A 24,187-nucleotide genomic window follows, 5' to 3' on the forward strand; every position below is an offset into this window, starting at 1 on the left:
TACAGTAGATATCATTGTTCATAGATACCTTTAAAGGTAAGGACAGGGAATTTGAATTAGAACTCGCTTATGTATTTGTTTTTTTCATTGGCTTTTAAAGATTGGATACACTACATCGGACTGACATTCTGCCCCTCAGAGATAAAATCTTACATATTTCGGTGTTAATATTGAAGGTAACGTTACTAATAATCTTAATTAACTCTCATATATTCTATTCACTTATTTATCTCCTTCCTTACAGTTTATTTTACCCTGTTGGAGCCCTTGGGTTTATAGTATACTGATGTTCTATGTAGAGTTGTAACTTAACTAATAATAATAATAATAACAATAATAATAATAATAATAATAATAATAATAATAATAATAATAATCTTTACTTCCTACTGAATTTATAGGACACCAGAAATCGAGGGATAAAGATACCCTTTACTTCCACTGCAACCTGATATCAACGCCATGATATTTGTACATTTCCTGATGATACTTTCTCTTCTCCAACTTCCTAAGGGTAAGTGCAATGATTAAGTTTTATCGGTGCTATTACGTTTGACGTTTTAGGGTCCATCAAGATTCGATAAACAATTCAATAAACAGAAAGAGATGCTATATTGTGATGAGTTTATATCCTTTATATATCTATACATTTATTGTTTTTTTTCATTAGATTGTATGAATGATGATTATATATTTTCAATATATCGTTAGTAGATAATAATTTTCGCCCCTCTCTCTCTCTCTCTCTCTCTCTCTCTCTCTCTCTCTCTCTCTCTCTCTCTCTCTCTCTCTCTCTCTCTCTCTCTCTCTATCAATAGCTATGTATTTTTTCCTTTTAAATAAGTTCGCAATGATAAAGAATAAGAAATGTTTTCATGATTATATTAAGTTATAACATGTGAGATATTGATAGAGAGAGAGAGAGAGAGAGAGAGAGAGAGAGAGAGAGAGAGAGAGAGAGAGAGAGAGAGAGAGAGAGAGAGAGAGAACTGTTACTTGTAATAGTCAACGAAGTTGTAGAAAATATTTAATTTATGTTTTATTAAATTGGAAAAATAAGGTATTGATTAGTTACCACTACATATTAACCACAATGTAGTATATATATATATATATATATATATATATATATATATATATATATATATATATATATATATATATATATATATATATATATATATTGAAGTTAAGACTAAAGTGTTTATACAGATTATCCAAACGAACATATTAATTTGCTACAGGCTTTGGATTTTCATAGGGTCGAAGCCATACAGTGTCATGCCTTAGCCATATATAATGTTCTTAAATGCCTTGAAAAGTAATAAAGGACATTTCACTGATAAGCAAATATAAATTTTCTTATCTCTTTAGGTTACGGTATTGACCATAGAACATTTCGCCAAGTTAAAGTTTCGCAGGCCAAAATTGATCAAGCAACCTCTATAGTAGTGGAAGCCTATAGCGAAACAGTTTGCGCAATTAAAGCGTACGCCCAGAAGTGGTCTTATCTGATGACTTATGTAAATAACCTCTGCTACATCTCAAACGTGAAAGTGAACTCGGATCACATTGACAACACTATTGACGCCGTCCTGAGTTATACAAAGTTCCATATGGGTGAGTGCTTCCCAATTGTCGAAACTGTGAATTAACTTTCTAAAGGTTATCTAAATACTCTTCTTTTATAGAATTATATGCAAATGAACCATTTCATTATTTAACGGTATTTATTCTTTGTTTTGCGTTAATTACTTGCAAAACGATTGAAATTATTAGATCTAGTTTGAGATAACCTTGATATGTTATTATCCAGGAACTTCCTTTTCAATATTTTATTTCATCTTAGTTAGCCAGAGTGATTGAAGTAGCTATTTTATATATATATATATATATATATATATATATATATATATATATATATATATATATATATATATATATATATATATATATATATATATATAAATCCATTTTTAATTCTATTATCATTATAATAGGGCCAGCGATGAATTGTGTAGAGTTTTAATCTTTTATTTTCCTTATTTTTGGAATTTGTTATAACTTCTACTTCCCATTCTCCAAATCATTGGTGGTAGCCTCCTTGCCTGGGGTTCGAGTCCCGCTTAAACTCGCTAGATCTTTTGCTCACTGTAACCTCACCATTCTTGTTACCTAGGAATGCTGAGACATCGACAGCCACCATTGCCTGGCCCTCCTTGGTCCCAGCTTGGGTGGAGAGGGGGCTTGGGCGCTGATCATATGTAATATGATAAGTCTCTTGGGTATTGTCCTGCTTGATAGGGCAATGTTTCTGTCCCTTGCCTCTGTTATTGTCTGTAATTTTGTTTGGATTTTACTGCATCTATGGATGAACTTTTTCCCATAAAACCTAATTTGTAAATCAATTTTAAGCAAAACCTTACAATAGTGTCAACTTCAAGTAACCGCACCAATAGGAAAACCATGATATTCCATTTCAATCTCCTTTCCATAAATTTCCTTTCAGAATGCCTCTTCAGCTCTTTAATCGTTGATCACCGCTCTACTTACTTTCTTATACCTGTTTGCATATTGAAGAAATGCTTGTGGAAGATAACATATGATGTACATAAAGGTAAGGCTTTATGTTTTTGTTTAGTATATGCACAAAAATTTAGTTCTCTTCTATTTCTGTATATTTGGATTAATTAGGAACTATTTACCTCGGTAAAAAGGTCCTGATATAAAATATGATTTTTAGAAACATAAACTCTAGATATGCTATAGGAATGTAAAGATTTTGAGCGATATATATATATATATATATATATATATATATATATATATATATATATATATATATATATATAAAGTATATATATATATATATATATATATATATATATAATTCATATATGCATATATATACATATGTATATATATATATATATATATATATATATATATATATATATATATATATATATATATATATATATATATATATATATATATATATATATATATATATATATATGTATATATATATCTATATATGCATATATATATATATATATATATATATATATATATATATATATATATATATATATATATATATATATATATATATGTATATAAAACGCACACAATGGGGTTGAAGTAATTTCAAAACCAGGGCTTTGTCAATGAGAGGAGGTTGAATAAACCCGACTTTTTTTATTTTTTATTTGTTTTGTTCATGATAATGAATACGATGAAGCTTTGCTTAGTTAGCTACAGCTAGACACAGGAATCTCAGGCAAACCTCGCTCTGAGGAAGTGCCTCTAGTCACACTCACACTGCCTTGTGAGTTCATGTGTGTGAGCCCCCGGCCACTACGTCTGACCTATGTCCCCTACAATATCGTTTTGCAGCCCACGGCCACCACCTCTGGCCTATGTCCCCAACAATATCGTTTTGCAGCCCACGGCCACCACTTCTGGCCTATGTTCCCTACAATATCGTTTTGCAGCCCACGGCCACCACCTCTGGCCTATGTTCCCTACAATATCGTTTTACAGCCCACGGCCACCACCTCTGGCCTATGTCCCCAACAATATCGTTTTGCAGCCCACGGCCACCACTTCTGGCCTATGTTCCCTACAATATCGTTTTGCAGCCCACGGCCACCACCTCTGGCCTATGTTCCCTACAATATCGTTTTACAGCCCACGGCCACCACCTCTGGCATATGTCCCCTACAATATCGTTTTGTTTCTCGCTGTGCAGTAATTGCGTGTCAGGGTACAATTCATCAGAACCGTGTGCTCGGATTTCCTGTCCAATTGTTCACAAGGAAACTTGATCTGCGTAACTATGAATTACATTTTCTATGATAATAGGTTTTATAATACTTCTCTTATGTCTGTCTGTAGTATTTGGTCACTTATGTCAATTGCTTGATTGTATGTTATCCATCATTTGGAACACTTTTAGTTTGTTTCATCCATGCATGAATTTATTTAAGTATTAGAAACTATGATATGCGAAGTAACTCGAAATTAAGAAACAATTGATTGCCATCCTGTATTCATTTTGCTCCTGATCTTAATAGTCCTTCTGTTTTCCGACGTTAAAAAGAAAAAATAAATTCGCTGTAATATCAATACTCATTTGACCCTTATCATTTTCAATAACACAAAATAGCACATTAGCACATGATTAATAGAATAATTTCCATCTTGAGTTATATTCTTGAAAATTGGAATAATATAATTCATATTGTTTCAATCTCGTCCTGATTAAATCCTCATAGACATATTCGATAAAACCCTAATATTGTGGATATGTGTATTATATTTTTAACTTCTGGCTTTCGTCATTTAATTAAAGATCTTCTCTTTAGACTTTGATTTTATCTTCTGTTTAATATGAATAATCCACCCCATTATGTTTTCATCAAATTATTATTATTATTATTATTATTATTATTATTATTATTATTATTATCATCATCATCATCATCATCTCAGCAACAACCCTAGTTGGAAAACCAGGTTGGTATAAGCCCAAGGACTACAAAAGGGAAAAATAGCACACTTAGGAAAAGAAATAAAGAAATATATACACTACAAGTGAAATTATGAACAATTAAAAGTATATTTTAAGAATAGTAACAACATTAATATTGATCTCTCATAGATAAACTATAAAAATATACTTATAATATCCTTTTCTCTTTAATGGTCTGACAATTCTAAAAGACTCATATCAAGCTTGGACTCGCCTGATCATCATTTACAGTCACTAACGTCACATCATTTACAGCTGTCGAGATGGAGTGTTACTCTCCGTTCGATACTATCCCAGGAATCGGTTGCGTTCATACAGTTACCGACGCTACCAATTACTACAATGCAACCGAGTATTGCAGCGGCTTGGACTCCCAGCTGATTGTACCCGAAGACATGGACATCTTTTTAGCATACATGGGATGTCGAAAAAGTAAGCTTGCATTCCAAATTTTTTTTATATATTTCAGCAATTTTATCGTTGGGATTGATTGGAAGTAGTTGATAAGTAGTTTAGTAGTATTTAGGAGTAATGAAGGGGTTTGTTATACATGGAATTGTGAGTATTAAAGCTTTTCCAATGAAGAACACCAGATGTGAACATGGAGGGTTATTGATCAAGGGAGTTAAGTGTGAAGATCAAGAAGTAAATTGAGAAAGCTTTTGATAAAAAAAAAATGAATGAAAACACTTTAAACATTGAAAAATAGAAAATAATTCTGAAACTGACAGGATTGCCGTTAAAAGAAAGATACTTATCAAATGCAAAAAATTAGGTATACTGAAAAAAAGGTCTAATTTCTAGATATTTATTGATAAAAACCTTCAAGCAAGTCATATGACAAGTTTCCTGCAACCTGGAAGTAGTAATATCTTGTACAATCATCCATTAACTTAACTTAATTTTGATCTAATAGGTAGGTCCCCTTTTTCATTTTTTATACTTCTTAATTGGAAATTTCGTCTTTTCGTCCTTTCTCCCTTTTATAAGGAATACCCAATTTTAAATCTCTTTTCTTTTATCATTAGGTATATAGAATGCTCATTACTCCTTTTATTTCTAAGAAAAAGAGTGACTCGTGTTTCGTCATTATTATTATTATTATTATTATTATTATTATTATAATTATTATTATCATTATAATACTAATGGAAAAGCAGGATGCTATAAGCCCAAAAGCTCTAAAAGGGAAAATAGCCCAGTAAGGAAAGGATATAAGGAAACAAATAGAGAAGTGTGCCTGGGTGTACCGTCAAGCAAGAGAACTTTAACCCTAGACAGTGGGAGACCATGGTACACGGGCTATTACACTGCCCAAGACTAGAGAACTATGATTTGATTTTAGAGTGTCCTTCTCCAAGATGAGCTGCTTACCATAGCTAAAGAGTTTTACAAATTCATCATCATCATCATCATCATCTCCTAAGCCTGCCTATTTACGCAATGGGCCTCGGTTAGATTTCACCAGTCGTCTCTATCTTGAGTTTTTAATTCAACACTTCTCCATTCATCATCTCCTACTTCACGCTTCATAGTTCTCAGCCATGTAGGCCTGGTTCTTCCAACTCTTCTAGCGCCTTGTGGAGCCCAGTTAAACTTTTGGTGATCAAATCTCTCTTGTGGAGTGTGAAGAGCATGTTCAAACCATCTCCATGTACCCCTCACCATGATCTCATCCACATATGGAACTCTAAGGATTTCTCTTAAAGTTTCATCTATAATCCTGTCCTGCCATTTAACTCCCAATATTCTTCTGAAGGCTTTGTTCTCAAGTCTACTAAATCTGTTGAAGATAGTTTGTCATACCAACACTCATGGTCAAGCAGTAACAGATCTCACTAATGTTATATATCCTGATTTCTAAATGTAATTTCAGGCGATTTGATTTATAAATTTTACTTAAACTAACCATTGTCTGTTTTTTTATTTTTTTCATTTTTTTTATTTTTACTAAACTCCGATTCTAATGACCCTGTATTTAGATCATAGTTCCTAAATACTACATCATTATTCCTTTCTCCCTCCAAAGATATTTGATCTTCCACTGCATATTCCGTTCTCATCATCTCTGTCATTCTTCCATTTATCCTGAGCCCAACCTCATATGATATTTCATGCATTCTGGTAAGCAAGCTTTGCAAGTCCAGTGGTGTTCTTCTAATAAGGACATTTCATCAATTCCATAATATATAAGGATGATGTGTATTCGTTAATTTTTATTCCAGAGTACGCAGATAAGTTGGGTGATTACTGGGTCGGGGTTCAGGATGGAAAATGGACCAACGGAAGTGAAGTGGCCCAGATAAACTGGGCACCAAGTGCTCCAAATTCGACAATCCACTGTGGGTACTCGGCGGACATGTATGGTTTCTATCTTGCTGACAGCGACTGTGATGCAGTGAAGAACTTCACTTGTCAACAGATACCAATAGATTTGTAAACGATAAGTGTTTCATAATTGTTACGCGATCTAATAACATATATATAAGATGTGCTCTCTCTCTCTCTCTCTCTCTCTCTCTCTCTCTCTCTCTCTCTCTCTCTCTCTCTCTCTCTCTCTCTCTCTCTCTCTCTCTCTCTCTCTCAATAATATTGCTGTAATACATATTCACATATTCTGAACAATGAATAGATATATTTGGACACGCTAAAATAATATGAATAGATATATAGACACACACACACACACACACACACATATATATATATATATATATATATATATATATATATATATATATATATATATATATATATATATATATATATATATATATAAATATAATATACATACATATATATATATATATATGTGTGTGTGTATGTGTGTGTGTATGTGTGTGTGTAGTTAGCTTCGAACACAAGAGTATTTGTATCACATTCTAAGAATAGCTACAATTGAAAGCGCCTCGAAAAAAATTTGATGTCACAGGCCTCCTTTGCACACATTCTTATTTACGAATATGTATCATTGTGTGCTTTGAACGCTTGTGTGCTCTTATCATAGAGGTTATCAAAATGGTGAAATTGGCCGATTAGTCAGTTATTGGTACACGATGGGAGTAAAAATGCTTCCCTTATCAATTACATTGCTTCTCTCTGAGTTGAAGTTATCTGGATCAATAACAATACCTTTTCCTTTAGTAATGTCATCTATGATAGTTTATCTAAAAAATATTCCGTTGGGAACACAACTTATAGAAATTTTGTTTTCTCTAGGTAATAATATCTGTGAAATATAATCATTGTAACTCTCTAAAAAATCATTAAATATCTGAGAATATTGGGAATAATTATCGAGATTTTGGACTGACAGAAATATGTTGTACATGCCAGTGTGTAAACGTCCCGAGAGATATCGAGAGAAGACTTGATTTTTGGACTGACAGAAAAAATAGTGTAAACCAGTGTGCAAACTTCCTGATAGATATCGATAGAAGACTTATCAATTACCTAATGGAATTCTGGCCTTAAAGTATAAAAATGAACATCTAATATCTAATGGTGAATATATACCCAGGGATTTGTTTAGAAGAATGTAGAATCTTTTATGGCCGTGGAAATAGAGATAAAAGAAAATAATTAGTGCGCAGAAGAAAATTGTTGTATACAATGTATCTTTTCGTACATTAGATGTTTGTAACTTTAAATGTTATTGTGTGTTAATAAATATAACAGCTTTGGGGAAGTTTTTATGTCTTATTTGTATTTAGGAATATTTTCTCTTGCTTCAGGGTACACTCTGGCACACTATTATTTTTTTTTAAGTTTCTATAGTTTATAAGTAAAAGATTTGTTTTAATGTTTCTACTGTTCTTGGAATATTTTATTTCACTGTTAACAAATTCTCTTGTAGTTTATTTATTTACCTATTTTCTTTCCTCACTGGGCTGTTTTCCTTGTTAGAGCCCTTGCACTTATACATCCTGCTTTTCCAACTAGGTCTGTAGCTTAATAATAATAATAATAATAATAATAATAATAATAATAATAATAATAATAATAATAATAATAATAATAATAATAATTCATTGCCGTATTTTAAGAAAACTAACTGACGAATAAAGATTCTTTTGCTTTCAGTGTATCTTTTGCTTTCAGTGAAAGTTAAAACAAATAAGCATAACATGGATATGCTCATATTAAAAACGAATTAAAAGGTATATAAGTGAGTTGCTTTTGCACTCATGAAATATTGACATATAACACTAATACTTAAATCAAGTTTCTTGAGATTATTTGTCTTCTTATTCATCCTTATATATCTTTCTATTAGTAATTCTACTAACGTTTTTCGAATCTAGATTGATATTTTTGTTTTGTACGTCAATGCTATATTTGATCGAAGCTATGGATTATACGTTTTTATCATTATTGCACTATTTATTAATAAGTTCACCTATATTTGATTGAAGCTATGGATTATACGTTTTTACCGTTATTGCACTATTTATTAATAAGTTTACTTGAAACCCATATGGCATAATTTTCTCTGTGTGACATTGAAAAAGTTCACATTACCATCAATGACACTAGAAGTATAACCATAGCAAACTTCATATGTTAACAGACTATAGACGTTGACAGTGATATAGATCTACGGTTACGTTTAACAACAAAGATTGGAAAATATCAGAAAGGTAATAGTATCTTTCAACTAGAATAGTAGGTAGTTGAGCTATTCTACGTTGTCTAGAATAAAAATCATACTCTATTTTCAGCGTACCATCCATGTTTTAAAGACCATTATCACTATCATTATGCAGCCGTTTTTTTCATTTACATATTGACTAATTTCTTGTTCTTCTAGGAGCAAGAAATACTTACACAACAAATGTAACAGGTATCCTGATGTATCCGGAAGCTAAGTTTTCTATGATGCTGGTGTTCAGTTGATAAAGAAAACGATTTTGATCTCGCTTGATGTGGCAGACAACAATAGAGATCATAAGCGTACAGAAAGTATCGCTCTGAAGTGAACAAATAAATTTTTTTATGCTCATATAAAGTATTGGTTTGAGGTAAGCATTTAAAGATTATCAGCGTGCAGAAAGTATTGATATAAGGTAAACATATAAAGATTATAAGCGTACAGAAAGTATTGCTTTGAGGTAAGAGTTTAAAGATTATCAGCGTGCAGAAAGTATTGCTATAAGGTAAACATATAAAGATTATAAGCGTACAGAAAGTATTGCTTTGAGGTAAGAATTTAAAGATTATCAGCGTGCAGAAAGTGTTGCTATAAGGTAAACATATAAAGATTATAAGCGTACAGAAAGTATTGCTTTGAGGTAAGAATTTAAAGATTATCAGCGTGCAGAAAGTATTGCTATAAGGTAAACATATAAAGATTATAAGCGTACAGAAAGTATTGCTTTGAGGTAAGAGTTTAAAGATTATCAGCGTGCAGAAAGTATTGCTATAAGGTAAACATAAAAATTATAAGCGTACAGAAAGTATTGGTTTGAGGTAAGCAATTAAAGATTATCAGACCACAGGAAGTATTGCTCTGAGGTAAACGTATAAGATTTATAAGTTCACATAAAGTATTGCTTTGAGGTGAGCTTTTAAAGATTATCAGCATACAGAAAATATTGCTTTGATGTAAACATATAAAGATTATAAGCGTACAGAAAGTATTGCATTGAAGTAAACGTATAAAGATTCTAAGCGTACAGAAAGTATTGCTTTGAAGTAAACAGATAAAGATTATAAGCGTATTGAAAATATGGCTCTCAGGTAAGCATATAAAGATTATAAGCATACAGAAAATATTGCTTTGAAGTAAACAGATAAAGATTATACGCGTATGGAAAATATTGCTCTCAAGAAAATATAAAAAATTATAAGTATACAGAAAGTATTACTCTGATGTAAACATATGAAGGTTAAAAGCGTACAGAAAGTATTGCTTTGAAGTAAACATATAAATGTTATAAGCGTGCAGAAAGTATTGCTTAGAAGTAAACATATAAAAGATTATAAGCGTACAGAAAGTATTCCTTAAACATATAAAGATTATAAGCGCATATCCCGTAAAGATATAAATTGTATATGATTTTCAGTTCGTGTTTTCAAAAGATGAAAACTATGAGTTAAATTTCTCAAAATCGGGGGAGGAATTTTATGATATACGGGGGATTTGCTAATGTCAAAAACGGTGTGATAAAAGTATTTTTAAGGTGCTATAAAACAAACTTAATTTATAAATATAGTTTTTGACTGACTTTTACTCTTAGGAAAACAATCATAAGGTACCAAAGTGGCAATTTTTAATTATCTTGGAGCAGTATCCTTTACGGTAATTTATGCTTTAGCAAATAGATTATTTTCAGAATTAGATGATTTTACAACTATGAACATAAAAAAAGGTAAAACAAATTATACGGAGGGAGTTAAAGATAAATACTTTGGAATTCTTAACAATGAACTGCATGTTCCTTTTCTATTGTGCTTTCCACAATTTACTTAACCATCGTTCCCTACCCTCACTTCCACCTCTCCTTTCTTAATCGGTAAGTTATACTTCCTTGTCTTTATACTCTTGTATTATTTCTACATTTATAGAACACACACACACAGACACACACACATATACATATATATATATATATATATATATATATATATATATATATATATATATATATATATATGTGTGTGTGTGTGTGTGTGTGTGTGTGTGCGCGCATATATATATATATATATATATATATATATATATATATATATATATATATATATATATATATATATATATATATATATTATATATATATTATATATATATTATATATATATATATATATTATATATATATATATATTTATATGTATATATATATGTATATATTTATACATATATATGTATATATATACATATGTGTGTGTATGTGTGTATGTGTGTGCGCATATATATATATTCATTAAGTAACTTTGCAAAAATTCCAGTGCTTCCTCAGTCACTCCAATAGACTTTAAGTCAAGTAAGTACTCGTGCACAACAGTATTGAAAGCAGCACTAAGATCTAACATAATCAAAATTCCACACTTTCCCTCATCAAGAAGACCTATCATATCATTCATTATTGAGCATAAGGGAGTTTCTGTAGAGTGATTAGCTCTGTAGGCCGATTGATTTTCCGGGAATACCTCTTAACTCATCAATATGCGCCCATAATTGCTGACTTATGATTTTTTCAATAAGCTTCGACATGTAAGATAAATTTGAAATGGGTCTATATGAATTTAGCTCGTTTAGATCACCTTTTCCTTTATATATTGGTTTGATCAACGCAGTTTTTTCACAGGTAGAAAACAGGATTGTGATATAGTTAAGTTAATTATGTTCAGGTAAATATATTATATACTACTTGCTTGTTTGGAGCTTCACTTATTGAACTGTTTGGGAAAGGGTCGTTTCCACAATATGTATTCTTCATCTCTCTCATAACCTTTAACAAGTCTCACATATTTATTTCCTTAATTTTATTAACTTCTTACCCTCCTTCACTGGCATAACTGACTGTCCTTCCAAGTGATTTTGGGGGAAACCTCTACAAATCTTATTAATTTTTTCATTGAAGAATATAGCAAATTTCTCTGCACAAACATTATCAGGCAAGACATATTTTTTCTTTAATCCCATCAAATCATCAAGGTTTTTGTGAAAGTCCCTCGTGTTATTAGTTTTTTTTTTTTACTTTCGCCGTTGTAGAATTTTCTTTTTGTTTTTTTCTAAAAGGATTTTATAGTCATTTCTGGCTTTATTATATAGATTTCTGGCTTGTGAGGAATTGGGTCTTTTCCATCTACCTTCCATCTTACGTCTATGTCTTTTTGCCTTTAATAGCTCACTATTATACCATCTAACATTTCCGCGTACAACTATTTGTTTGCTCTTTATGGGACTCATGGCATCATACATTTTTCGAAAATTTTCATTATATTTCTTGGTATAACACCCAACACATTCTTTATCTACCATATGTTCACATAGTATGTTTTCACAAGACATTTGCGCTACACTAGCGTCAATAAAATTCTCAGCATCAAAATTTTCCCGTTCCCTATATGTGATCCATTTTTTCAATACTCTGGTGCAATTTATATTAACATCAAAAGTGATGAGTTTGTGTTTTTTGAGATCTCAGAGTCTGGTTCCACTTCAAGGTTTCTTATTAGGTCAGAATCTTTCCCACATATGACCAAGTCGAGTGTATGACCACCTACTGACGTTGATACCGGAACAGTATTTATTAAATTAAACATCTCAAATACTTCCTTGAGTTCTTTAGTCTTCTAATCGTTTTCATCATCTACCCAACAATTAAAGTCTCCACCAATTAATTTATTTCTAATATCGTCCACCACACCCACAAGAATACTAAATTCTTCAATGAATTTCTTCATATTACTCCCTGGTGGTCTATACAATGATATTATATTCAATACCTTACTGTTTCTTGTCAGTTTTAAATAGATATATTCAAACGTTTCAAATACTATTTCATTCATGATAGAAACCCTAGAGAAGGTTTCTCTCTCTCTCTCTCTCTCTCTCTCTCTCTCTCTCTCTCTCTCTCTCTCTCTCTCTCTCTCTCTCCTAAATGCAGGAAAGCAGTAAGCATCAAATCCATTGAGGTATTAAATATTCGGAAGTGTATCCCAAGATACGTTATTTGTAAGTTTAGATTAAGGCAGCTCAGCACATGCACTTTACACAGAAGTAAGTGGTTGGAAGAATAAAGGCTTAATTTTGATCTTTAAGGGACTCTATACCACCAATGCATTGAAATTCAGTTTAAATCAAAGTAAGAAATTACCGTGATAAAGGCCCAAGTAGAAACACGGCTTTTTACTTCATTTTTAGAAAAAATATTCTTTGGAAAACCTTTATAAAAACGATTTATTTTGTATGCAACTCTTTTTTTTCTCATATTCCATTAGCGTTTGTATAATGACCTAATTGTCTCATTAGTAATGACTAGACTCTTACCATAAGTGTGTGTGTGTGTGTGGGGGGGGGGGCTTTGCCCTGGCCTATTTTTCGACCAACCAGACAGCACTGGATTTTTGCATATTTGTTCGCATATTTGTTCTTCGTCTAAAAGGGTGGACCTACTCGTTGTCAGTGAACTTTCAAAGAAGTCCAGTTATAATCTGAAACTGGGAAGCCTTATTCGTTTAGTAATATGACAACCGGTTGTATTTATTTCGCATGAGTTAATTTTGTTACTAAGTGATGGTTACCTTCAGGGGGAAATTACTGGCGACATTTTGATGAAAAAAAACCATAAAGAGTTTCTCATACATTTGGTTCCATTAAGGAACTTTACTTAAAGGGCTGTTATTTTCTGGCCCTGTCCCACTCAGAGGACACCTACGCCCTGCAGAGACTACAAGGTCAGTTTATCGTGTATATTCTAAGGTATTTTGCACATCACACATTTCGTGTTTATTGTCAAATGCTTTCGTTTTGAAGCCAAGGTACTATTTAGGTTTAGTATTTATCCTCGCCTTATTTGCAATGAGACAATTACTATTAGTTTTCATATATTGGTTCTGGCAGAATCGTAATAAGTTAGGTCAAATTTCTTGTGTAATTCTGATACGTGAGAAAATATTCATTGAAAAGCCTTTATTGATACGACTTAATTTGTATTAAAACGTCATCAACCTATTTCTATCATTCACTAGTAGACAGGCGTAATCAAAGTATTAGTTGATGACTAGACTCCTACTGTGTGTGTGGGGGGGGGGGGATTTTTCTCACTTCTGTTTTAAGACTATTCAGGCAAAAGTTTTTTTTAACATATTTGTGCTTCGTTAAGAAGACGGGCCTACCCGTTGTCAGACATCTTATTTCTAATCAGTTTATCTGGAAATAGGAAGTATTATTTAGTTTAATGTAAAGGTAATAAGTTAATTTTGTTGTAAATGTATCAACTTTTGAATAAAATAAATGAATAGTTTCATGTGGAAATTTCCGAAGGCAATATCATTTTGAAGAAAGAAAGATGGATATTAGTGATACGCAAGATTGCATAAAGCATCAATACTGTCTTAATATTTCGTGGACAAAGCAACTTGAATCGAAGGGGTGACTATAAACTCTTTGTGTACATCATTTCATCTTTAACTAGTTTAGATTTTTGTCAATTTTACGATCGTGGTAAATGGCAGTGTATGTAAAAAGTTTGATACTTGGCATTATGGTATTTTCTATGTAAGGAAATTATTATTTTAATTGATTTACAATAATCAACAACGAAATTATTGTGATTTTTCTAAGGATAGCCTAGTTATAAAAGACGAGTGCTTCTGTGGAGTTTTAATTCTGAAAGTCTTTGTTGAGATGTTATAACAGTTATACCCTTTCTGAGTGGGGATAACTTGACGTGGTTAAAGGGTTGGCGTATCGCCATGATGAACGAGTTGTACAGTCACTCATTTAAGTTGATGGGTGTCCGGGTGTTTGAGTGAGATTTCCATTTCACCTCTTTCTGGACGACAGGTGTCTCAGAGCGCGGAACGGGTCAAATATATGACTGATTTAAGTGCTGCAAGTCACCTGTTGTCCAGAAAGAGGTGAAATGGAAGTCTCTCACAACTACCCGGATATCCATCAACTTATATGAGTGGCTGTACTAGCCAGGGGCCCCCATACAAAGTTGATTTGCTGTGAGCTATCAGAGCTAAATCTCCCACCATGAAAAATAGCTAAACCCCAGTCATGAATTGGTATGTCCGAGGCCTTTGTTCTGCAGTGGAAAAGACACGGCTGCATTTGTTATAGTATAAGTTGTAATTTTGATTTAACTGCGTACAAAATTGCCTGTATACAGATACGGAGGTACTTAATTTAATTTTCACATTTGGGAATATGGTACAAAACTATAGTGTTCGTAATTATGCATTGGCTCCATAGCTGTGGAATATAGTGATACCCTGCAGTAGCGTTATTCTTTATTGGATGTGGCTGTTAAGAACCTAAATTTTGAAATACTTGTCTATATTGAAATAAAGTTTGTTTCCAGGTGATGTAGGCTATCTTACTTACTTATTTCGAATTTATTTCCATTGAGATATTCACTATTATTTTTCCTATGTTGGTTGTACAATCGTATTAGGTTAGCAAGAACTTATAAATAAATTCAATTTGGTTTGTGTTTGGGTATTTGCGTGGAGAGAAGTAACAATGACCCGCAATAGTTAAAGGTTAATTGGGAATAATATTCGTACATTCATACCTCAGCTGGGTCATTTTTTTTCCATTAGCATCGATAGAAAGCAATGCGAGTATTTTGCATTACTTGCTAAAGTTCTCGAGTTTTGCCTTTCATAGCTTAAGGGCAAATTGTCCCCAAATACGTCAGGGGAAATATGATTATTTGTATCTTCAGCCAAGTGAGTTCAATTGTTACTTAAGCCAAGGTTTTGATGAGAACCAGAGTTCTATGTGCCTGGTGTGGACCATATTATCAATTATTGGGATCTTTGTGACCTTAGTATTAATCATCTATTTGTTTAATAGGGCTCGAATAAATGTGACTGTTCTAACGCTTTTGTGTTGGCTGTTTTGCAGTTGCTTTGCTTGGCTTGTGAACGTGGCCCTTCGGTGTAAAGCAGTGATAGGCTTGGAATTTCTGATTAGCAGATAAAAATCTCTCTATCTCTCTCTCTCTCTCTCTCTCTCTCTCTCTCTCTCTCTCTCTCTCTCTCTCTCTCTCTGTGGATCAACAGCCTTTAAACAAATGGGATCTTATCTACCAGATTAATCAACCAGTATAGCCGAGAACTCTCTCTCTCTCTCTCTCTCTCTCTCTCTCTCTCTCTCTCTCTCTCTCTCTCTCTCTCTCTCTCTCTCTCTCTCTCTCTCTCTCTCTGTCAAAAGCCTTTTAACAAATGGGATCTTATCCACCAAATTAACCAGTATAGCCGAGAATCTCTCTCTCTCTCTCTCTCTCTCTCTCTCTCTCTCTCTCTCTCTCTCTCTCTCTCAAAGAAATTATTTGTTAAAATACAAGCTTATTCAGTCTCTAAACCTATTCGAATAAACGTTTTTTTTCCTAAAACACCATCGCTGATCAAATTCATTTGAATGAAATAATTATATTAGTTAATTTTTCATAATCCAGACGACAAACAACTGTAATCACCTCATTAGTTATAGCGTAACTCTTTTTGATAAGTACTATTAGTTCCTCGTCTGTGTTTTCGGTCTGCCAAGCAAAGATCGTTACTTGCAGTTTTGCGCAAGGTGGGAAGACTGAGAAACACGTCTTCGGTGTTACCTAATTATAAAGTTAATTGTTAACTTACTTTTGAATGTCCAAAAGAACGATGAATCTTTTCATGTGTAAATTACCTTCGGCATTAATTTGTGAAGCAAACCTGGTTATAAGTAATAAATGTGTTTCTTCAGTACACAAAATCTAGGTTAATGTTGATCTGCGAACTACGAATTTGTGTCCATGATTCAGATCAGGACCCATTTCTAAGTGTGTCCTTCCTGATTTAAACGATTTGTTCTTCTGGTTTGGCACTTACGTTCATTTCCACCATTTAGTTGAGGCTTTTTTTTAGTCCCTTGAGAGTTAAATTGTGTACCATCTCATAGGGGGAATTAAGAGTGAAATATTGTCGAATTTATTCATGTAACTTATTGAGAAAAAAAGTTTTAAGTTTTTATGTATGTATGTATGTACAGTATGCATGCATGTGTGTATGCATGCATGCATGCAGTACCAACTCCTATCAAGTTTGAATGCATATTGCGTTCTTAGTTATTTGTTGATTATCATAAGTTGCAACAAATTTGCACCCAGGTATGAGCCGGTGAAACCCCATAGGGGGAATGGGTGCTGTGGGTGGCTTCTTGACGGGCGGGGGGGGGGGGGGGAGGGGGATTGAGGAGTGGTCAGTATTTGTGAAAGGGAAATATTTTTGTAATATATAAATCATGAATCGAATAATTTATATACATTATATAAATTAACTGTCGTGAAAAAAAATACTATTGTTACCCCAAATTTAGCTTCTGTGTTCTTATAAGGCCCCACGTTTGAATTGTGCTACGACCTTTATATTTATTTATTTACTGAGCGTATTAGCTCGAAGCAAATATACATAGTTTGCTTAACCATATTAGGTTACACACTTTACTTTAAGGGCTGTTTTCATGGTCCTATCACACAGAGGAACACTTGAGCCCTGCAGGACCTACAAGATCTGTTTGTCATATACATTATTAGGTATTTATCGTATCATACATTTATTCCGTGTTTATTTTCAAATCCACATATTATTAAAACACTCAGGGAAACGAAAAAGTCTTCAGTTTCTTTTAGAAAGTCTTAATATCTTCAGTCTTTCGAATGTATAGTTTGAGCTTATTGTATAGTCATGGGACCGCTTATTTGAAAGCTGTAGAATCTGCAGTAAAAGTTCAAACGTTTAAATGCCGATCATGAATGGCAGAGGCTAGGGACAGTGGCATTGCCCTATCAAGCAGGACAATGCCCTAGACGCTAACCATATGTAAATATGATCCGCGCCCAAGCCCCCTCTCCACCCAAGCTAGGACCAAGGAGGTCCAGGCAATGGGTGTTGATGCCTCACCAGATAGACCTATAGGCTCCCCCAAACCGCCTATCCTTAGCTCACAAAGATGGTGAGGTTGCAGCGACCAAATGAAATTGACATGTATCTTGGTTCAATTAGCTCGAAACTATCTAACTATTCTCGTGTCAGCACAATTTGTGGGCTGCACAATATGTAGCAATTCTCTTACTTTTACATACTTTTACGGGTTTATTTCTCGCCCTCCATCAGACACTAAAGGTCTGTTCAGGCGGACCTTGGTGTGTGAAAAAATAATTTCTTTCCAGTTAATATTTTGCTCTGTATCGTTGTCAGTTATTTCGCTAGCATTTGTATTCAGGCTTAATAGTTTTCAGGTCACTATTATAACACTTTCTAAATAGATAAGTCTTCAGGTTTTTCTTGAAAGCTGCCACATTATTGCTAGTCTTGACATCGAGACGTCCGGTTCTGGTAACTTAATTCGTCATTGCACAGACTCTATTCCAGCTTTGATAGGCAGCCAATGTTATTCACTAAGTATAGGGGCGATCTTTTCTCGAAGTGGGACCCCTTTTTATCAATCATGCTGCCATGTTAATTATGTTTTGTAATATCTTAAGTTGTCATTTGAGATCATAACAGAGCGAGTTTCAATAGACACTTCCGGAATTAACACATGCCTTATCATAGTCTGTTTGCCTTACTTCTGGAGTGACGTCATTATATCGTCCTTATGACGTCATTATAACGTCATTATAACATAACACAGAAAATGACGAGTGGACTTATCCAGTGTAGTTCAATACCAGGGAAGCCGGACAATCATTTAGCAGTTGTCCAAAGTTAGTTGTTTAGTTTTAGAAAGAGACAGATTCGACCGGCGGTTATCCTTATTAGCCGAACTTACAACTAGAGGTAAAGTTTATTTGATTTTGGGATCACTTGAAAGTCCCTCGCCCCAAATTTTCTCACCTGAAGATCCCCAACCCTGAAAAAGAGGATCTTTAGTTGATAGTTTGAAGATTAATAAAACACTCAATCATAAAATCAAAGTAATTTATTGAAACGTACGATAATACCCAAAAAGTGAACTCGTTAATATGGAAATCGTGCAAGATACGTTCACCTAACTTCTCGAAACCATTTTTTAGAAAATCTGTCGTGTCACATGAATCACTGCAGGTATGAGTGCAGCCACGTATTGGCTTTATATACCATGATATATCGATTTCTTTAGTAATCCCTGGACCACCTAACTTTACTTGATTTGCTTAGAAGTATGACACACACACTTCCCACCAAAAAGCTGTTGCAATCAATAATAATTTTTTCCCAGATAGGTTTACTTGACGTCTTGTTTTTGTTCCTCCAATTCGTTCACCCCAGGAATACGTTATGAAGTATTCAACCCACTTCTGCAGTCAGTCTATAACTATAACTATAACTATTATACTGTAGTGTAACAATCTTTGTTATTTGTGAAATTTTACTTAAATTTAAACTAGTAAAGCAAGGCAAAATCTCTTCAGCTGGTATGTTCCTGTGTACTAGTTCCCTGTCATTTGTGGCCAATAGTTTGAGGTGTGGTGTATTTTGACAATTTAATTAATACAACCAATGAATTGTGACTTGTTCAATAAATAAACCTCTTGTATTTGTTAAGGCTATCATGGATATCTTGTAACTAATTTCTTTTTTTTTTTTTATGCCTGGCAGTAAACTCGGCTGTTAACATTAGATAGTCAACTAGTAATAAGTGTCTTAAGCTAGGAATGAATCTTAAACTAATTTGGGGAGAATTTAGTGTAAGTTTAGAAGTAGGCAAAAGTGAAAATGTTGCTAAAATGTCCTTTCCAATTCTTTCCAGATTTGTACTCCAGTTTGCTTGTGACACTGAGGACTGAAAGAGGACACAAAGGCTGTGATGCAACAAGTTGAGAAATTGCAAGATCTTTAATCCTTTGTCTTCTGATTTAGCCAAGTTAAGTATGACGCCATCAAAGATGAACTGGTTATGTAAACTTTGCTTGAATAGTGAAATTTTTTTTAAGTTCTATGCTTTTTAGAAGACAGGTTAGATTTGGGGCATTTAGTGCTGGTATGAAGTTCCTCAATCGCGTACAAAAACAATATCAGATTATGATGAGTAAATTACAGATATTTAAAACCTTTATATTGATGTTCCATTTAGTGATAGGCCTCGTAGGTTTCACAAGCAGTTTGATTAAGTTGATCAAAATATCATAAATTTGTTTTGATTCATGTTTTTTTTTTTTTTTTAATAATTCCTGGTAGATGGTAAGCTTTGATTAAATTAATGCATTTTTGTAAAAAGAAAAATTCAAATGTAAGTATAGTTTAATTCTACATCTCCATATAGACATTGAATAATACTTACCTAATTTTTGGAAAACCAAACTTAAGTTTATTTTTGGGCAAAATTATTTTAGGAAAAATTAGTTACCTACAATAGCTAAAAGCAAAAATTCTGTGGAAATTTCCTTTTCAACTCTAACCGATTTTGTTCCAGTTTACATATGGTATTCATGCTCACTGAAGCCTGAAGGAGGTGCAGACATTGATGTTAAGAAGTTGAAAAAGGTCTTGGATATCCTGTCTTCTTATGAGCCGAGATGAAGTATGATATCTTCAATAATCAAATTCTGTAAACTTCGTTTGGATGGTAAGTTTAGTTTTAAAGTTGTCTACTTTTCAGAACCTAGGTTAGATTTTGTGGCATTTAGTGCTAGAGTGAAGTTAGACTGGACTAGATTGAGTAAATATCTGCTATTGAAGAAATTTATTTGTAGGTCTTGGTTTTCCATTTTATGAGATTATTTTTCTTTTAGTAGTACAGTCTTTAGATTAAAATTCAGTGATAGGATCCACCAAACTGTATTAGAGCAAAGAATCATACACATTTTTTGCTGGATAATTTTTCTTTTAGTAAATCCCGTCAGTTGGAAAGCTCGCATTAAATTAATGCTCTTTTTGTCAAAAAAATAGTTTTAAAATCCAGTAAGTTTAGAGTTTAGTTCTATATTTCTGTTTGGTTGTGAGATAGGTCAGCTACTTAAAATAAAAATTTTAGATAAAAAGAAAAAACTTAAATCAACCTGATTTTGGCAAAAGTTTTCAGGTTAGTGTGTGAAGCTGTAAATCGGTTAACAAGTTAAATTCTTATTGTAACTGGGTATTGATGTCAGCGCTCCATGTGTGGTGCACTGTAGATATTAATTCAACCAAGTTTAATTTTTGTTTGGCAAAGGATTTTTTACTCATAATTGTGTGAATCTAGTGTTGAAAACTTTACATAGGAACTCGAGCACATCTTTTTATTAGTTCTTAAAGTATCCTAGATTTTTTTTTTTTTTTTTTTTGGGGGGGGTCCTTGAAATATTTTAATTTCTTCACCAAATGATCAAAATATTTTGGTCTTTAGAATATCATAGTTTTTGTTGCTTAAATCATCCTAAACATTTTGGAGCATGGAATATCTTGCTTTTGGGTGCTCAAAATATCCTACTTTTGAGGCCTAAAATATCCGACTTTTGAAGGCTTAAAATATCCTACTTTTGGGGTCCTAAAATATCCTACTTTTGGAGGTTTAAATATCCTACTTTTGGGGGCCTGAAATATCCTACTTTTGGGGGCCTGAAATATCCTACTTTTGGGGGCTTAAAATACCCATCCCACTTTTGGGGCCTAAAATATCCTACTTTTGGAGGCTTAAAATATCCTACTTTTGGGGCCTAAAATATCGTACTTTTGGAGACTTAAAATGTCTTTCTTTTGGGGCTTAAAATATCTTACTTTTGGAGACTTGAAATATCTTTCTTTTGGGGTTTAAAATGTCTTACTTTTGGGGGGCTTAAGATATTTTACTTTTTGGGTGCTTAAAATATCTTACTTTGTAGGGTTTAAAATATCTTACTTTTGGGGGCTTAAACTATCTTACTTTTTAGGGTTTAAAATATCTTACTTTTGGGGGCTTAGAATGTCTTTTTTTTCAGGGGCTCAAATTATCTTACTTTTGGAGACTTAACATATCTTACTTTTGGGGTTTAAAATATCTTACTTTTTGGGGCTTAAAATATCTTTCTTTTGGGCTTCTTAAAATATCTTACTTTTGGAGGGGTTAAAATATCTTACTTTTGGAGACTTAAAATATATTACTTTTGGAGATATAAAATATCTTACTTTAGGAGACTTAAAATATTTTGCTTTTTAGGGTTTAAAATATCTTACTTTTGGGGCTTAAAATATCTTTCTTTCGGGGCTTAAAATATCTTACTTTTTGAGGGATTAAAATATCCTACTTTTGGGGGCTTAAAATATTCTACTTTTGGGGGCTTAAAATATTCTACTTTTGGGGGCTTAGAATATCCTACTTTTGGGGGCTTAAAATATCCTACTTTTGGGGGCTTAGAATATCCTACTTTGGGGGGCTTAGAATATCCTACTTTTAAGGGCTTAGAATATCCTACTTTTGGGGACTTTAAATATCTTACTTTTTGAGGGCTTAAAATATCTTTCTTTTGGAGCTTAAAATATCTTACTTTTTGAGGGATTAAAATATCCTACTATTGGGGGCTTAAAATATCCTACTTTTGGGAGCTTAGAATATCCTACTTTTGGGGGCTTAGAATATTCTACTTTTGGGGGCTTGAAATATTCTACTTTTGGGGGCTTAGAATATCCTACTTTTGGGGACTTTAAATATCCTACTTTTGAGGACTTTAAATATCCTACTTTTGGGGACTTTAAATATCCTACTTTTGGGGACTTTGAATATCCTACTTTTGGGGACTTTAAATATCCTACTTTTGGGGACTTTAAATATCCTACTTTTGGGGACTTTGAATATCCTACTTTTGGGGACTTTAAATATCCTAATTGGTTTTCGATTGAACTGATTTATTAAACATATATTATTGCTTCGAAATTACTAAAAACCGTACTAAATCTTGATTAGTAATTTTCTGAGAGTTCCTATTAACAATTTTGTCTTTCAGGTTAATGTGGCCTTCTGCTTAGATGCTTAAAACAAATTAACCAAAAGGATGATGCAAATCAAGGACAATCCTGGATCAGTCAACTCCTGGTAAAGTTCTTCAGTGGGAGAAGATCAAGAACACCTTTTTGGGGCATTTGTAGGAATGCCCAAATTTAAATTAGCTTTTTATAATGAGTATTTAAGTATCTAGTTCAAGTATTAAATCTTGAACAATGTGCTCTCGTTATATTGCTAGACGAGTAATTCTTTTAAATTCTTTCTATTTTAGTTCCATAAATTTAACTTTTATACATGGAATTCCCATTCAAAATTGCTTTAATGAATGGTTGATGACTTAAATTTAGTTATGAATCAAATTAGGCCTTTTTAAAAACTGTGTCAATAGCTAAGTTTGCAATCTTGTGTAAGCTAACCTGAAGTTTTTAGAGCGAAAATTCAGGTAGGAGTCATTTCAGGTAGAGCGTGTATAACAGAAGTTCTACCAGGTAGACCCTGGCATATTTCAAGTAGGAGTTATTTCAGGTAGAGTGGGGGGCTATTTCAAGTAGGAGTCATTTAAGGTAAGTGTTTTTTTTTTCAGGTAGAGGGCAGACTATTTTAGGTAAAGAATGGGATATTTCAGGGAGTTATTGTTTCAGGTAGTACTTTCTCGTAGAGGCTAGAATAGTCGGGTAGTTCTTTCAGGTAGAGGGTGAGCTGTTTCAGGTAGAGGGTGAGCTGTTTCAGGTAGAGGGTGGGCTGTTTCAGGCAGAGGGTGGGCTGTTTCAGGCAGAGGGTGGGCTGTTTCAGGCAGAGGGTGGGCTGTTTCAGGCAGAGGGTGGGCTGTTTCAGGCAGAGGGTGGGCTGTTTCAGGCAGAGGGTGGGCTGTTTCAGGCAGAGGGTGGGCTGTTTCAGCCAGAGGGTGGGCTGTTTCAGGCAGAGGGTGGGCTGTTTCAGGCAGAGACTGGGCTGTTTCAGGTAGAGACTGGGCTGTTTCAGGTAGAGACTGGGCGGTTTTAGGTAGAGACTGGGCGGTTTTAGGTAGAGACTGGGCGGTTTCAGATAGTG

General features: G+C 33.3%; 1 protein-coding gene and 1 long non-coding RNA gene across 2 annotated transcripts; both read left to right on the forward strand.

Annotated features, from left to right (window-relative positions):
• Positions 1-391: 391 nt before the first annotated feature.
• Positions 392-7,113, forward strand: LOC137649550 (uncharacterized). Its single transcript, XM_068382536.1, has 5 exons — positions 392-514; positions 1,375-1,620; positions 2,510-2,617; positions 4,793-4,969; positions 6,763-7,113. Exons 1-5 carry the CDS (start codon positions 463-465, stop codon positions 6,975-6,977), a joined length of 798 nt encoding a protein of 265 aa, XP_068238637.1. The 5' UTR covers positions 392-462; the 3' UTR covers positions 6,978-7,113.
• Positions 7,114-13,669: 6,556 nt separating this feature from the next.
• On the forward strand, positions 13,670-23,828 carry LOC137649551 (uncharacterized). Its single transcript, XR_011045772.1, has 3 exons — positions 13,670-13,941; positions 19,991-20,806; positions 23,139-23,828. It is a non-coding gene; the product is annotated as an uncharacterized lncRNA (long non-coding RNA).
• Positions 23,829-24,187: the final 359 nt, after the last annotated feature.

Source organism: Palaemon carinicauda, chromosome 11 (genome assembly GCF_036898095.1).
Source record: "Palaemon carinicauda isolate YSFRI2023 chromosome 11, ASM3689809v2, whole genome shotgun sequence".
Taxonomy (NCBI): domain Eukaryota; kingdom Metazoa; phylum Arthropoda; class Malacostraca; order Decapoda; family Palaemonidae; genus Palaemon; species Palaemon carinicauda.

Coding starts and splice junctions, on each gene's coding strand:
- LOC137649550 (XM_068382536.1), top strand. CDS start 463: ATGATATTTGTACATTTCCTGATGATACTTTCTCTTCTCCAACTTCCT. Junction 515..1,374: donor TCTTCTCCAACTTCCTAAGG/GTAAGTGCAATG, acceptor TTATCTCTTTAG/GTTACGGTATTGACCATAGA. Junction 1,621..2,509: donor TTATACAAAGTTCCATATGG/GTGAGTGCTTCC, acceptor ATTTCCTTTCAG/AATGCCTCTTCAGCTCTTTA.